Source organism: Platalea leucorodia (assembly GCF_965183815.1).
Source record: "Platalea leucorodia genome assembly, chromosome: 5".
Taxonomy (NCBI): Eukaryota; Metazoa; Chordata; class Aves; order Pelecaniformes; family Threskiornithidae; genus Platalea; species Platalea leucorodia.
In genome coordinates this window covers 84,074,345-84,090,251 of record NC_138827.1, presented here as the reverse complement: position 1 = coordinate 84,090,251, position 15,907 = coordinate 84,074,345, and the positions used below count along the sequence as shown (strand labels likewise).

Sequence of the window (15,907 nt, the reverse complement as noted above, 5' to 3'; positions counted from 1 at the left end):
CAAGTGGCAGGAGGAGCTGGGCAGCTTGCAATTAGACTCTCCCCATTTAGGCTGAGCTTGGGACACCCATGCTAAGGTGAGAGGAGAAGCAGTCTCACCCACAGATACAAAGCCGCTCCTGGGGCACAGCTGGGAACAGCTGGGGGATGCCGGGAGAGGTACAACTCGGCTAAAGCCGCCTTGCTCCCTCTTTCCGCCCAGCACAGACAGATTTGTCACAGTTGGGCCTCCTCCTGTTTCCATGGAAACACGGGAGTCCACAACAGCTCCGTGCTGGCATTTCGGCTATATTGACGGAAAATTTTACCAGCTGCAGCTGCTCGGGAGGCAGAAAGGACAGGAGTCACCTGGTGATGCTCTTCTCGGAGCATCTCCACCAGCAAAAAGCAGAGAAGCACCCACAGCCTGAAACAGGAGGAAAACAGGCAGAAAAGCCTGAAGAAGGCATGCCAAGGGGAACGGGGTCCCCTATGAGCATGGAGGGGAGGTGGGAAGGCACAGGGTGGTCACTGACCCAAGGGCAGCTCACCAGAGCAGGGCTGCTGTTTCCCAGGGGGAAATATGGAGGAGGTGGCAGGGAGGGATGGCAGACCGGGCAAAGGGAAGGCCAGAGGACAGGACTTAGACGTGAGGAGAGAGAAATGCCAGCTAAACAGAAGCTATGAATCTCCACTGGTAGGAAAGACAGGCACTGACATAGCCCCTTGATACCTGTCACTCGGGAGGTGTGGAGGACCGCTGAGGTATCTCTGCAGAGTACGGCTTGGAGGCTTGCTGATCTGTTCTGGCTCTCGGTTTCGAGCAGAGCTGTGCCTCTAAGTGAGAAACTGTGCCCCAGCCCTGTTGTGTGGAGCCTGCTGCTCCTCAGCAAGCCCAGCACCATCTGCCGGGCAGGAGGATCCAGGTGACTGTAGGGGTCTGCAGTGTTTGATTCTTGTCTGGCGATTTCTGTGCAGGGCAGAGATCGCGCAGAGAAAGCCTCTCCTGGTGCCGAGGACGATGAGGACTTGGATAAGACTTTGTCAATCGAGAGATTTGGGGACCTGATAAGCAAATCAGCATCAAGCAATCTGGAGAAGCAGAGACGCAGCTACAGTGAGAGAGATTTTGAATGTATGTAGGTTTGAACCATTGTACCTACTTCCACTCTCGCTGCCAACCCTTGCTCAGCCCCACGTGCTCTGCAGCCTTGTGCCGGGACCCTGCAGATAGTGTTAACATGCTGTTCGCTTCCTCCCTTCAAAGTGTTCCCGAAGTGCTACGTACACCCAGTTTAGCACCAGTGCCCACGGCCTCTTCCCAGTCTGTTCCCTGTTTTCCCTGTCCCTGCAGGCGTAGCTACTGCCCAGCCCACGCGGCAGCATAGCTCAGCCCGGGGCGTTCGCTCACCTCCTCACCCAGCGTCAGGGACCTCTGCAGCCACTTCCCCCACGTTGAAATTTCCAGTTTGAAACTATTTTTCTTCCATATGGCTGCAAAGAAACATCCAAATATGGACAGAAGCCAGGCTGTCCTCCCCAGTCTGAAAGCAGATGGCTCCAGTCAGACTTGCGTGTGTATTTCTAAATAGCAACCACGAAACCATCAGGCTTATCTGCTCAAAGAAAGGATTGCAAAATAAAAATGGGGTGTGAATTTAGAATGCTGTAGCTATCTCACCTGAACTCCTCTGATCAGCATATTTATTCCTCTAACTGCCCTTCCATGATGAAGGCAACCAGGCTGCCCAAACTCACTTTGACTGCAAAATGAGAGTGTGCCCACAAGAGTGGCCATAAGCTATTGCCTGGTGTAGGTGGGTTGCGTTAGCTTGTAGTAACAGCAGTGAAAGGCAGGAAGAAGAGGCCGCCGGCCAGCAGCCTGCTTGTGTGGCAGACAAGTAGCAATGGTTGGGAGAGTTCCCCACTCCCTGGCTCTCCACAGTCAGATATTGCTTATTTTCCAGCTTAGCTTTGACGAGATACAACCTCGGGAACATTATGTTCCAAGTACCTCACCAGGCTGTTTTCTGCTTGGCCACTCATTTCCAATGGCTGTTGTAAAAAGTCTTCTGGTAAAAGCCTATTACTGTAGTGCACCCCAGCTGCTCCTTTCTGCTTGTGTCATTTCTCTACAGAGGCTCCATTCAAATAACACATTCCACCTGAGCACACAGTCACTCGCGCACATGGCTGCAAGGTGCTACTAGCTTTGCTGTGGGTTGAATACCTGTCCTGTGCTGGTAGGACTTACCTGCTCAGAAGCTCTGCCTGTGTGCACAGGTGTGTGGGTTGGCTTGGAGGACACGGACAATCTGCTTGAGCATGCATGGCAGAAGCTTCTTTGAAAATTTGACTAGAGATTTGTGCTGTTTCGGGGTTTTTTTTCTTCTTAATAGGAGAGTCCTTCTTTCTTTGTCAGAATCAAGCTTGTTTTCCTCTGAGCTCCTGATGTATCCCTGTTGTCTAGGACTACGTCAACCCTGGTTATTAGAAGTTTTATGCAGTTCATACTTATAAAGCTGGAAGATCTGGTTAGGTCATTAGATTTTGAAAGATAACATACCAGCCCATGGAGGTGAATGCCCTCTGGGTTTAGAAATGTTTCCTGCCCTATTCAAAGCCAGGAATTCCTAATATGTAGGCTCTTCCTTCTGGGCTCCCTATCCAAATTACTTTTTCATATCTCTTGTATCAAGTTCACTGAGAAGTGTAATCAAACATCTAGGACATTGGTTTGGCAATAACTTTCCGTACAGGCAGGCAGTGCAAGGAAGGGAGCAGGGAAGGAGGGCAGGGGCTGAGCACACAGGAGTTGCAGGAGGACGGGGAGGAAGAAGAGGGAGGCATGAAGCCTTTTGTGTTTTGGAGAGGTATGTTTTTCCCACCTCCAGGCCACCTCTGTGGAGACATGATCAGTTGACACAAGGAGTGCAGAGTGCAGGGGTGAAGAGCGGTGCTCCCCTCTTCTGTGCCAGATCAGCCACTTACCATCACTGCCCTTCCCTGCAGCCCAAGGCTTTGGTTTCCTTCTGATCTAAAACGTAAACGTTTCTGTCTTGGGCTGATGCGAACAAGCCAGAAGGGAAAGATGGGCTATGTCCTCATGAGCAGCTTAGTGCTGTAGAAGGAGCAACGAGTGTCCAGTTGAGGCCTTCCTTGCTTCTTCTTACATGAGAAATTCATGCCTGACCTATGCATGCAGAGCAGTGCTATGGGAGTGCAGCAGCGGGGCAGGAGGGCCTTTCTGCCAAAACCTGCAAGTGAAATAGGGTACATCTAGTTAAATCAAAGAACTAGAGAACACTTTGGAGGAAAAAGTGTTTATAAAGAGCCCAAACTCTTCCCAATTTGCAGATGTCCCACCATTCCCAGTCTCCTCTAATCTTGCCACAAGCCTCTCCTGCTGAACCAGGGGGTTGTGTGAAATATTCCTGCTGTTCCCAAGGGGGGAAACAAGGGAGAAAAGACTTGAGAAACCAAAGGAAAGGAAACATGACAGCAGAACAATGAACCTGCCTGGCTCTCCCAGGGAGAAGGTTACAGCTTCCATTGAAAATGTCCTTTGAAGGTAGTTTTCACTATAAACAGATTTTGCTGCCATGTCGCAGGAAAGCTGGGAAGGAACCAAATCAAAACAGACTGGAAACAATTCCTCAGGAAGGGCTGCTGAGCAAAGCCCCCTTGCGAAGTGGCTGGTGCCCCCGCGATTTCAGCTGCTCCGGGTGCAGCCCCAGGATCTGTGCATCCTGCAGACCGTCTATGGCAGGCTTTGTGCCTGCAGATAGACCTGGCAGAAATGGCTTTCCTCTCTCTTGCAGGGGGGTGCTGAGCTTACCCTGTTCCCTGCGTGGTGCATTATGGTTGGTTTTGAGTGAAGGCTCAGAAATGCCATTAATTTCTTCTCACTCTGTAATTCCCACGACACCCAGGTCAAGCCTGTATGAATTTCTCTTTGTAGATTAGTTGAAAGAAAAGTCCTTCTGCCCTGTTTTTTACCCTGGTTTTTAAAAGACAGCCTCCTAATTGAACCTGCATTTCAGAGGCTGGTAGGCACAAGCCCTTACAGTACCTGGGATGTGGACTTAGGCTGCATCTGCACTAAAAGGCTTGGTCTGTGGTTCCTGTGGGTATGCAGGAGGGTCTTTCTGTCAAAGCCTTGGGGGATAAATAAGGTGCATCTATTTAACTCAAAGAACACTTCACCGGAAATAAATGTTTGTAAAAGGCCCAAAACATGTTTGTTTGAGAATGCGAGAAACATTTCCCCGTGTTTAGGAAAGGGATGGTGCCTCTGGCAGGCCACCGCAGCTCTGTGTAGCCATGCGAATGGCTTTTGGCAGCACTGGGAGAGGAGTCGTGCCTTCCCCAGGGCAGTGGAGCTGCGTTGGGGTGATTTGGCGCTGCATGGGCGCTGCCTCCCCAGCCACCCCAGGCTGGACACAGCCTGCCGCATCACTGAAAGAGCTTTGCTATGTCCCTGTGGGCTGGTGGCTCTCCTTGCCCTTCCTGGCCCTTGATCTCCAGACCATGCTGTTTCCTGGAGGGGCGCCTGGCAGGTTCCTCCCAGCCTCTTCCTGCCCCTGACTCTCTTTTTCTCTCTCAGTCCACCGCCGAACCTCGCACCACATCCATCATCCCCTTTCCACTCACCTCCCTTCTGCCCTCAAGTTCCAAAAGAGGCCCCCCCGTGCCAGCAGGAGGAAAAAAAGGAGGAGGAAAAAGAAGAAAACCTCAGTACCCCCCTCGGAGGTGACCCCCACCATCCAGGAAGAGGACGAGGAGGGGGGAGAAGAGGAGGAAGACGAGGAAGAAGAAGAAGAGGAAGAAGGAGAGTCTGAGGCAGAAGAGGCCCAGGAGAAAGAGATCCCTGCAGAGTCTGAGGGTGAAGCTCTTGGGAAGGACACGTCCCCTAAGCTGGAGCCCCCAAGCAAACCAAAGGCAAGGCTAGGGCATCCCTACCTGGACAGGACTCGGAGGCTGGGGGGAGGTGGAGGGAGAGTTGCTGCCGGGAGGGTGCCAGGGTGTATGGTCATGGCAGTGTGCTGCTCAGGGGGAAGAGGTTGTAGCTGTGCAATATTGTGGGAAGAGTGGTTTTGTCCCTGCCTAGCAGAGATGGGCACTGGAGGACAGCGATAGATATAGCCATTGCTTGGGGTGGATGCTGCGGAGGGTGTGCATGACCATTTTGGGGGTGTAAGACTCATGGGGGAAGATCAGTGTGGCTGTTCTTAGGGTGTATAGGATATGGGGGGGCTCAGTAGGGCCAGTGTCAGGGCATGGGGCACATGGGGGAAGTCGGTGTGGCCCGTTCTAGGAGGTGGGGACACGTGGAGGATCTGCATGTCAGGGACTGGGGCGAAGGCTGCCTGCCCTGGCTCTTGCTATCAGGACTGTTGTCTCTGCAGTTCACCATTGGCAGCGATGAGGAGGAGTCCGGCAGTGCTCTGGCCCCTGCGCAGTTCCACGTGGAGCAGGAGTGTGGCATCCTGTCCCCTGTGCCACGCTTTGCCGACCTGCTGCAGGACAAGGGCCCTGCCTCCCTCCGCAGGTAGGAGAGCAGTACTGAGCTGCCTGCCCCTCTCCCTGGCTTGGGGTCGCTGCACAGACCCTGTCCCTGGGGGTGGTGGCTGTGCCCAGCCTGAACTCACCTGCTGAGCCAGGGGGGACATGGGGCCCAGAGGGAGAGCGGCTGTGAGCAACAGGGCTGCTCCCCAGTGGGACAGTCACTCCCTGGGACTCCTGTGACCTCCTTGGGTCTGTGGGATCCCCAGGGTGCAGGTTTGGGGGCACTGGGCTGGGCGTGTAGAGTACCCTGCCTCCCAGCTAACTTGCAGTGTAGTGCTGACCTGTGGGCTGGGAAGCCCCAGGGGGCTCGGCCGAGTCAGGGGACCATGAGGCCGTTGACTGAGAGGTGGGTCCCCAATACTGACCACAAGCTGATCCCACTCTGCGGTGGGGGAAAGGGGGAGCAGAAGGGGCAACCTTTAGGTATTGGGATGGGTGACTCCTGGCTGTCCTCCTCCTCAGGGACCTGTTGGTCAGGGCTGGGCCGAGGGACCTCAGCCCCCGAGAGGGGCTAGTGCCCATCCCCACTTGCTTCATTTGCTACTATCAGTCTTTTTGGTTCCCACAGCCTCCCCGGGCCTCGGGAACGTCTCTCTCGCGGGTGGGAGAAGCGCAAGCCCTGGGGCCAGGTGGCGAGCGGACAACGCGTTACCTACGACTTGAAGGAGAGGATGTGCATTGGCAGCATGACCACGCTGGAAAGCGCAGCGTACCAGCGCGTCCCCACGGATGAGGCTGAGGCCCAGATGCTAGCATCTGCTGACTTGGATGGCATGAAAAGTGAGGCTTTGCGACACTACCTACGCTACTCGTGCGCGCGTCCCTGTGCTTCTCCCTGCTTTGCCCTCTTCCCTAGCAGCTCCAGGCATGGTCTTCAGCCTGCTGCAGGACCTGGTCCTCACCTCCCTGTCCCCCAGCCCCTGTTGTTCCAGCCCTGGCTCTCCTCTGTCAGCTTTGCAGTGTCCACAGCACCGGTCCCCGTGTTTCCAGCACCTCTACTCACACCCACCCCACGGGTGCTTGCTCCTCCACCCGCCCCACTGCCCTCTCCAGTTCAGGGCTCCCTGCGTTTCCCTGCGACCCAGCTCCCTCTTCTCCTGACACACTTTCCCAGCAATCAGCCCTCTGTGCAACACGCCAGCTCTGGCATCGCAGAAAACCTGAGGTGAGGAGCCTCCCCTCTCCTCCACTCTCCTGGCAGAGAGGCAGCTGGCCCCTCCGGAGCGCCTCGGAGCGGGACTGCCCCTGTGCGCGGCTCGAGGGCAGACAGAAGAGACGTCATGGAAATGCACGCTCCGGGCCCCAGGACATGGAGAATTCAATAGGTTGCTCTGCAGGCTGGAGAGGGAGGGAGACACCAGAGGGGAGCGAGGGAGAGAAGCGGTGCTGCACACACAGCCTGGCTGTCCCCGGGCCACGGGCGCCAGGTCCCTGGGCAGCCGGCACGAGACCCTGCAGCAGAGCGAGGATCCTGCTCCTGAGGAGCTGGTGGGGCAGCCCCCCACGGAAGCATCCCCAGGTGGAGCCAGCCTTCCCAGGACCTCATCAGTCCCCAGGGGCTGCTGCAGCCGGTACCTTCATGCCCCGTGAGGAGGAGAGCGAGGCACCGGGGCTGGCCCCGGGGCTGCGGTGAAGCCCCCCAGGGGCAGCTTGCTTTCTGCACGTCAGCCTGGCTACCCCGGCCCCTCCTCTGAAAGTGAGTGGCTCATGGCGCCTGACCCCTGACCTTCGCAAGGACAAAATGACAACCCTTCGAGAGAGAGAGGAAGCAGCAAAGGAATCCGAGGGGGGCAGCAGCCCGGAGGTAGCAATAAGCACCTGCATTCGCAACTCGCTTGGCTATGAAGACTTTGATGAATTTGCCTTCAATTTTGAAGACTATGATTTATGGGAGGCCATCAGAAACCATCTGGGCTACCCAGGCGGGGAGCCCACCTGTAAGTACCGGAGCAGTGACCCCATGGTTGCATAGATCAGAGCGCCCAGCTAAAGTGCGTATCCCCCACCCTGTGTTTGCTGTCTGCACTCTCTCTGTGTCGGGTTGGTCTCCTGGTTTAGAGGAGGTATGGTCTGCTGCACCGTGTGCCTGGGGACACCGGAGGAGCTGTCTGGTGTCTGTGTGTCTGTCCGAGGTCTTTGTATAGATCTGTGTTGTAGTGCTGAGGTGCTTCCCTGTGTGTGTCTCGCTCGAGCAGTTCTGGAGGCAGCTGCATCTTGCTGTTTGTGCTTATCGGGATGTGGCCCGTGCCGTGGCCAGAGAAAAAGCAGCTGCTCCGAGGTGTGTATAAGGACAGAGACATTTCCCCTTCCATCTGTGGCACAAGGTGACAGTGTGCTGCTGCTCTGTTTGCTGGAATTCAAGCTGAGCTGCGGATCCAACAGCAGTGGTGGGTATCAGGTTCCCAGCTCTCCACCGTAGCCTAATGCCTGGAGGAAAAAATAACCTAATCCCTGTGTCTGCAGGCTTGAGCATGGCTGTGAAATTAGCTAACGGCAGGCTGGCCAGGGTGCCTGGAAGGGAGAAAAGAGGAAGGAAGTGAGAGTGGGAAAAGCAGGGAATAAGAATAGGAATCCCAAGAGTGAAGATTGTCTTTCTGTTCTCCACATCTGTTTCCGTACCCACGCATCTCTTGAGCTGGGTCTCTGGGCCGTCCCGGGGACCGCGCAGAAACCAGAGCCTCGCTCCCGCCTCGCGCAAGCGGTCCTTCCTCGGCAGATGGTGGTCACTCACAGTTAAAAGGTGGCTTTGCTTGTCACTTTGGGAGTGACGCTGTTCATATCCGTAGCTCTGTGACAGCTGCCCAAATGTCCTCATCTGGATCAAGGTCTAATTTTTCAGGGGATTTTAGGGGTGCACACGGGAGGGTGGCGTGGCCCCAGAACTAGCCCGCTTACCGGCTTTGCATGCAGGAGTGGTGAGGCAGAGTGCTTGCAACAGGGACTCAGGATGCCTTGGTTCAGCTTCTGGCTCTGCTACAGCCTCTCTGTGTGATCTCAAGCAAAACACTTAACGTCCCCTGCCTCCCAGTCCCAGCATCATGTTCTCTTTCTCAGCTGGTCCATCTTTACAAGCCTTCAGGGAAGAAATGTCTGTCTGTGTGCTTCTGTAGGGACCAGCAAGTGGGGATTCGCTTCTCGCTGGGTCTGCTACTTGTTACTGTAAATTGATAGACAGTATAATAGCAGCAAAGTTCAAAATAGAAACCTGGAGCAAATTGGCTCCATCAGCTGTCCTGAGCTGAGCAAACTGTACATTAAAAGTGTGAGAAATTGCCCCAAGTTCACCTGGGAAAGGATGGCTATTCTTGGGAAGGTAGAAGGGGCAGATCACTTCTGCAAGGTGTGATACACGTCACTTATAAAGTGGGGAAATTTGGCTTGCTAGCAGTTAACACAGTCATTGATTGCCACAGCTAATACTGCAGGTGCTTGAAATGGGATGTACTGTACAGTCAACTCAGTTATTTCTGCACAATGAATCCACACTGTGGACTAATCCTGCGGAGAGATATGGCAGAGACAGAGATGGGAGAGACACCAGAGTCAGCTCTGTGCAGAGCCAGCTCACATCCAGCCAGTGCCACTTGCTCAGCTACTTACTCCATGGGAGTACCTCTTCCAGGAGCAACTCAGATCCAGAGGAAATTAACAGCTTTTAAGCCCAGTAGAGTCCTTGTTGGACCCGAGCTGGTCTCCTTGCTCTCCTTTTAGTGTTCAGAGCATGGGGAGTGCTGTGCAGGCACACCTGGATGGCAGCAGGGATGAGCTGGGGTCCAGCTGTCCCTATCACATTGAACTCAGCATCAGCCAGGAGAGACTTGGGTGCTGGGCAGGGCAGTAGCTTTTTCCAGAAGCCAGCGTAGGGTTGTGACTTACTGTATGTTGATTTGCATTTTGTTTAGTCTACCTTTAAATATTCCAAGAGATGGGGTATTAATCTCTTTGTTCTTTCTATAACTTAACCATTGGGGTACGTGGGAAGTGTGCGCCATCCCTGTGATGCCGGGCTAGCAAGTTGCTCTCTAGTACTGGTACAGCTACTTCGATGCTTCTTTCTGGGCTTCCTGCTTGTGGACAGAGGGCAATGAAAGGAGGCAAGCAGGAGCTAACACACTAATCGAAGGCAATCGGCCGCTGAGTTGGACTGACTAGCACAGGCACTCTGGGGGAAGACTTTAACCAGTGCAAAGTCGTATTTGTCATCTTCAGATTTAAGCTGGCAGAAAAGGAACTTGGTCATTCCAAGAAATCTGACTGATGGAAGCCAACGTGGCAAGAAGATCTTCTGAAGGAGACTGTAGGAGATGCTGTGTGGGAGGGTGACATAACAGTTCGTTGTAGTGGAGCCACCATAGGAATCACACTCTGTCCTCAGACATCATCACTGTCTCATGCTCTGCTCCTGGGGAGCACTGGAGAGGAGGTACAGCAAGAGCTGTCGTTGGCTGCTTCATCTCACCCCAGGGAGTTTGGCTTCAAGCAAGGAGGGCAGAGCTATGCCCTGGGCACGTCACCCTTTGGTGTCAGTCCAAGATCCTGTCCTGAGTAAGGACCCCAGACTTAGGTGCTCACTTGAGCTTGACTTTCATTTGGGGGAAGCACCGATCCGACGGGATGGAGAAAAGCTCTCCGTAGAGCAGTCTGGAGCACCTCAGCCGGGCTCTGCTTGGGACTCCCAAAGCCAGTGGCCTCTTCCAAAATTAAGCCCATGTGTCCACCCTGCTCCTATGAGTTGTCTCCCCCAGGTGGCGTCTCAGTGGCCACAAGCACTGCCAAGGGACAGCAGCAAAGTGGATTGCTCCTTTCTTCTGTAGGGCTCTGGAGGTGTGCCTTCACCGGCTCGCTCTGCGCCTGCAGCACCCCGGCTCCTGCCCCGTCAGCAAGTGTGGGAGTCGCTGGAGATGCTGGCAGGAAACTTGGCTCTTTTCATTTTGTCTGTCCTCCAGCCATTTGGTGGCTGAGGCTGAATGCCTGTGTGTGCTTTCTAGGGCTGTTGCTGAAGAGCACTGTGTGGAAGGTTGGCATCGCCATGGGGGAGGCTTGCCATGCTCTGGGTGAGCGCTCTGTCTTGCTGGGCAGAGCGTCCTCTGGCCCTGTTCTTCTAGGGACACGGTGAGAATGAGTCCCAGGGTGCATGGGAGAATGAGAAGCTGCAGGGATTGGAGCAAACGTGCTAGATAGCAAGATCATCTGCCTGGTGACCTGTTTGTTTATGCACGAATCCACACCAAGTGTGATGAAGTGCATGCCGTGCATGCAGGAATTGAGAAATCCATGCAAAAGTCCGAGGAAGCCCCACACGTGCCTGGCTGCCAGAAACGTTTGTAGCAGTGGGCAGTTATTGGCTCCTATCGACATTGCAGTGCAGTAAGTGGAGCAGGGAGGAGTCCAGCCGTCAGCAGGACATGCATCAGCAGGGCAGCCAATGGGGGAAAATGCCCTGAGGCTCAGTATTGATTCATTTTATATTTAATTTAGCGACCCAGATTTCCAAGGAGCAAGGCTATGGTATGCCTGGCCTGATGCTGGGCTGTGTCTTTCCTATGCCAGAGATGCACGGATATTTTCCTGCAACATCAGAGACCGTTTGGCCATCAAGCCCAGTGCTTTTCACTACCTCTCATGCCCTGAGAGCTGCAAGTCTTGAAGCCGAGTGCAGAAAGGTACATGGAGAGTGAACGTTCATCCCAGCCAACGGAGAGCTGCCCTTGGTCCCCCAGGGAGAAGACATTGGCCTTGCCTTACAAGCAAGGCCAGCAAGCCTTGATGGACTGAAGCTGAGCAAAAGCCCTGACTCCGTGGTCTACCTGGGGGAGCCAGCCTGGAGCTGGGCTCTGAGGCTTTCCCCATCCCCACGGCTGTCTCTGCTGAGGAAGATACATTTGCTGTCTCTGGATAGTGTCCAGGGAAGCTACTCTCCATGGCAGGCTGTTGCCCAGGTGCTGTTTCTCTGGCATTGCAAAAGGGGCTGGCACGATTGTGGCCAGGTTTTGTGGGCGCTGGCTAGCTAAAAGCACTGGTAGCTCGGTGGTGGGTCTGTAATGCAGCCTCAACAGCCTCTCTGGAGGCTTCAGGAGGCTTTGATTCAGCCAGCCAAACTGTGTAATGCAGACCTTTCAGAGGGCATTACAGCGTCACTGTGGATCATCTAGAAGCAGCGATGGCCGAGCTAACTGCCCAGCCTCCATGCCAGCCCCGGTCTGCACTGTTATCCTACAGTCTCATTGCACAATTAAATAAAACCGTCATTGATATTTCCTTGTGTCTCCCAGATCGGCAGCTAAATATCCTTCCCCTTCACTGCCCTTTATGCTTGCTGAGCACCAGGCCTTCCTCCAGTGAGAGAAATGAGCCCCAGCCGGGTGCCTGCCTGTGCTGTCTGGGTGCAGAGCTTTGCAGGCAAGGCTTCAGGTTGCTTTTTGTTGAGGGAGTGTAGGAAGGGTTCCTGCCCCACTTATTCAGGTACCATGAATAAAAGCTTTTGCAATGATGCTCCAGTGTATGCACAGCCTGGGAGGAAGCCTTCTTCTTGAAGGAATTAGCTGTCAGATGTCTGGAAGAGCTGAAAGTAGGCAGATGAGGCAGGAAGGATCTTCAAAGGTCTGGAGGATGATGGTGAGTGCTCCAGCTGCCAGGGCTTTGCTAGCGTTAAGCTAATGAGAGAAGGGTGGGCTTGGATGTGTTTCCCTGCCAGACAGTCTGTTTCCACTGACACACTGGTGCTCTTTTTCCCTTTCCCATGTCTTCAGGCCACCGTTTTGAAGATAACCCTGGTGTGAGGAGGCATCTGATGAAAAAACCATCTCGGAGTCAGATCACCAGGACAAGCAAAAAATTAGCATCAACTCCATCTGTGAAGAAAAAGAAGAAGAAGAAGAAGTTGGATAGAAAGCCCCATGAGGTATCCATGTGCTGTCCTCCCACACTTCTTCAGAAGCCATAAATCAGGACTAGAAACAGGCACTTTATAAAAAGTGATAAATGTGGTTTCAATATAATTAATTCTTTACATGACCTTGGGAGTGACATTTCAAGGTCTTATCCATTATCATGAGGGCTGAAAATACACTTTTTTCAATAAAAGCAGAGATTTCTCCAAAATCCCAAAGCTTCAACCTTGGGAAAGATGTTAAAAAGTCGCAGAAATGGTAGTGCTGTTGTGGCAGTACAGTAACATCACCATCTCTGGTAAGTGTGGGAAATTTAAGGGGAAACCAAGAAGCAGGCAGAGGACAAAATGGTCACAGTTTGGTAGAGGGGTGCAGCATTGCATGATTTTCTCTCCTCTGCCCTCGCTGTCTGACTTGGAGCTTTCTGGTGCTTCATGCGCTGATGGAAGCTCCTGCCATGCTGCCGGTGATATGTGTTCTGTCTGCTTCTGTTCACCAAACCTCTGGTTCACTAAGGCAGGTTTGCTCAGGTAGTGTTTTAGACCAAGTGGTACCTCGAGAACAAACATGAGGCTTTCCATGTATTGTTGATAGAGCTGTATGCGTCAGGGGAAGCCTCACGCCCTTGCTGTAATTCACACTAGGTGTTTGTGGAGCTGAACGAGCTGGTGGTGGATAAGAACCAAGAGATGCACTGGAGGGAGACGGCCCGCTGGATCAAGTTTGAGGAGGATGTGGAGGAGGACACAGCAAGGTGGGGGAAACCCCACGTGGCTTCACTGTCCTTCCGCAGCCTGTTGGAGCTCAGGAAGACGATTGCCCATGGTGAGTCAGGAACTGTGGGCCAGGGTTTATGTCTTGCTCTAGGACAGGTTTTGCTGGACAGCTTCTGTCACTGTTTGGCCCCTCTCTGGAGACACTCCAACAGTGTCCGTGTCCAGGCTCCATGTAGGGTCTGCAGAGACAGACCATCCTGCAGCCCATTTGCCAGGGTTTGCATTAGCCCAAGGGTGCCTGTGTTGGTTCCTTGCTCTGCTTTGCTGCTCTCAGGCACGTGGCAGCTGTGACACCCAGCTGTGCCTGGGCCTGCAGGTCTTTGACCCATCTTTGGTATGAACGGTCAAGTTCGGTCAGGGTGGGAGACCAAAACGAGAGGGAGGTACCAGAGCTACTAGTGTGTCTTGGAGCTTTTGGGTTCTCTTGGGACAAGGGTTTACACAGAGGACGTGGGACACCTGGACTTGGGCCATTTCTCAACTGAGAGAATCTGTACCCCAACAAAGCCTGGCTCCTGGTGGGACGGCTGTGTCCCCAGAGCAAGTGTGCGGCGGGGAGTGCTGCACACTAGGAGCAGGGCTCTTCCCCTCCTGCTGGCAGGTGCCATCCTCCTTGACCTGGAGCAGACCACACTGCCCGGCATCGCTCACCTCATGGTGGAGACCATGATCATCTCTGACCAGATCAGAGCAGAGGACCGAGCCAACGTGCTGCGTGCCCTGCTGCTGAAGCACAGGTGGGTGGTACGTGGCCGAGGGCTGCCGGGGCTCGGGGGTTGTCTGCGAGCCCCAGGCAGCACGGAAGGCAGCTCCCCTCATGGCCACTGCTCTCCCCCTCAGCCACCCCAATGATGAGAAGGAGGGCTTCTTCCCGAGGAACCACTCCAGCTCCAGCATGAACTCTATTGTGGGGAACCACCACCACAACCACACCACTGACACCTGCATGCCCCTCATGGGGGAAGAGCGCATTGAGATGGCCGACCCCAAGGCCCATGAGACCGAGTGCAAGGAGGTGAGGGTGACATGGGGGGTTACTGCTTCTTTTTCCACACCCTGGGGACAACTGTGGGCCGGCGGCAGCCCTTGGCACCCACCTCTGGGCTCCTTCATGGGGGGCCTTGTACTTGCCAGGGCTGAGCTCCCCTGGATCACCTGGAGCGCTGGAAATCAGGTCACTGCATTAGGATTTCGGGACCTAATTTTAGCCTCACACTGTATGCAAATGTCTGCTTGAGCATGCAATGGCAGCAACAGCCCTGGCGCTTGCAGGGTGGCCGTTCGCTGTGAGGGTGCCTTGCCTGTGAAGCAGGGTATCGGCCTCGCAGCCGAGGCAAGCCCGGCTGCAGATATGCCGGTGGGGTGTAAGGCTGTATAGGGAGACCAAGGCACAGTAACTCCATCCTTACTTGTTTGTATTCTTCCCCAGCAGAAAAACCCACATCTCCATAACTCTGAGGGCCACCGTAAATACCTGAAGCTGATGGAGAAGATCCCTGAAGATGCAGAGGCCACAGTGGTCCTTGTGGGTAAGAGGCAGCATGTGGAGTCCCCTGGCACCAAAAGAGACCAGTTCAGATCCTGGTCTGGCTCCAGCTGTCTGTGCCCTCCCTCCTGAGGGGTACTTGGTCATCTTGTACATGTTCTCCCAAAGGAGAGCCTTGTACGCTCTCTCCTTTGGTGACAACGCATGTTTTGTTTGTCTGTGGTAAATGTAAGGGGTGCCTAGGTAGTTTGTTTCCTAAATTAAGAGATTGATGGACACTGCTGCTGGCAGCGGGGGCCCAGCTTAGAGGAGAAAGTCCCATCAGGCTCACCAGAACATCCCATTTTGCAGCTCAGAAGTGGGTAAATGGTGCCTGAGGGACTGATGGCCAGGCACTGACTGCTATCGGGCCTCGTGCTGTACTCTGACCAGCACTGCTCTCCATCTGGCCTTTTCACACCTCGCCAGCAGCTGGGTCCTGCCCCTGGCCAGTATTGGTTGCTGGTTGTGTGTGCCAGGGAGCTTTGAGTTTATGGAAGCAGGGCCTCGCGGGTGGCAAGGTCTTGGGTATTGGTCATAGCGCTGCCAGGAGATATTTATTTCTCTGTACAAGAGGGCTGTGAGCAGGCAGGCTCGAGCATCAGTGGGCTTGGTGCCTTCTGATCACAAGAGTAGTCCTTCTCAGCACTTTGCTGGCATTAACATCTCAGCAAACGTAGCTATACTACAAGCAAAGTAAATGTCGTTGCCTATCCAGTAGATGAAAAGCTCAGGCAGAGAGGCTTGGCAGCTCAACCAAGCTGATGCTTAACCACAATGAGTCCAAATCAGCTTCATAAACACATTTTGAATACTCAGATAACTAAACACTGGCCATTTCTGAGGTAAGACTGTGTCTTGGGATCCACTTGGCCGCTCAGATGGCCCAGATTTGCCAGTCTAACACAGAACACAGCTCTTTGCTGGATGCAGATGGCAGAAAGATCAGTAATAATGCCAGAGAAATACAAGTATTCAATAAACATTTGTGTTCGATATGGGAAGGAAGTGGCTGGTGTGCCGGAGGATGCGGGAGTATTTCCCAATCTGTTAGGAACCGAGGAGGCTGCCAAGCATTGATGAGATGCAGACATTGTAAAACAAACTGTGCAGTTCGCACCTATGAGTCTTTAGAGAACTGGCTCATTTTCGTCTGAAAAAAAAAATGTC

The 15,907-nt window shown here is 53.9% G+C and overlaps 1 protein-coding gene across 3 annotated transcripts in view; it reads left to right on the top strand.

The window, feature by feature from the left end:
- Positions 1–15,907, top strand: part of SLC4A3 (solute carrier family 4 member 3) — a 34,612-nt gene that overhangs the window by 5,709 nt on the left and 12,996 nt on the right. Inside the window, exons 3-11 of one of the 3 annotated variants that reach the window (XM_082314612.1) lie at positions 957–1,113; positions 4,585–4,919; positions 5,387–5,529; positions 6,115–6,326; positions 12,296–12,447; positions 13,081–13,261; positions 13,814–13,949; positions 14,053–14,227; positions 14,645–14,741. In XM_082314612.1, coding sequence (XP_082170738.1) covers positions 957–1,113; positions 4,585–4,919; positions 5,387–5,529; positions 6,115–6,326; positions 12,296–12,447; positions 13,081–13,261; positions 13,814–13,949; positions 14,053–14,227; positions 14,645–14,741 — 1,588 coding nt within the window. Of the gene's footprint in view, positions 1–956; positions 1,114–4,584; positions 4,920–5,386; positions 5,530–6,114; positions 6,327–7,151; positions 7,484–12,295; positions 12,448–13,080; positions 13,262–13,813; positions 13,950–14,052; positions 14,228–14,641; positions 14,742–15,907 lie in introns of those variants that run through there. The other 2 variants (XM_082314611.1, XM_082314613.1) reach the window with 2 other exon arrangements.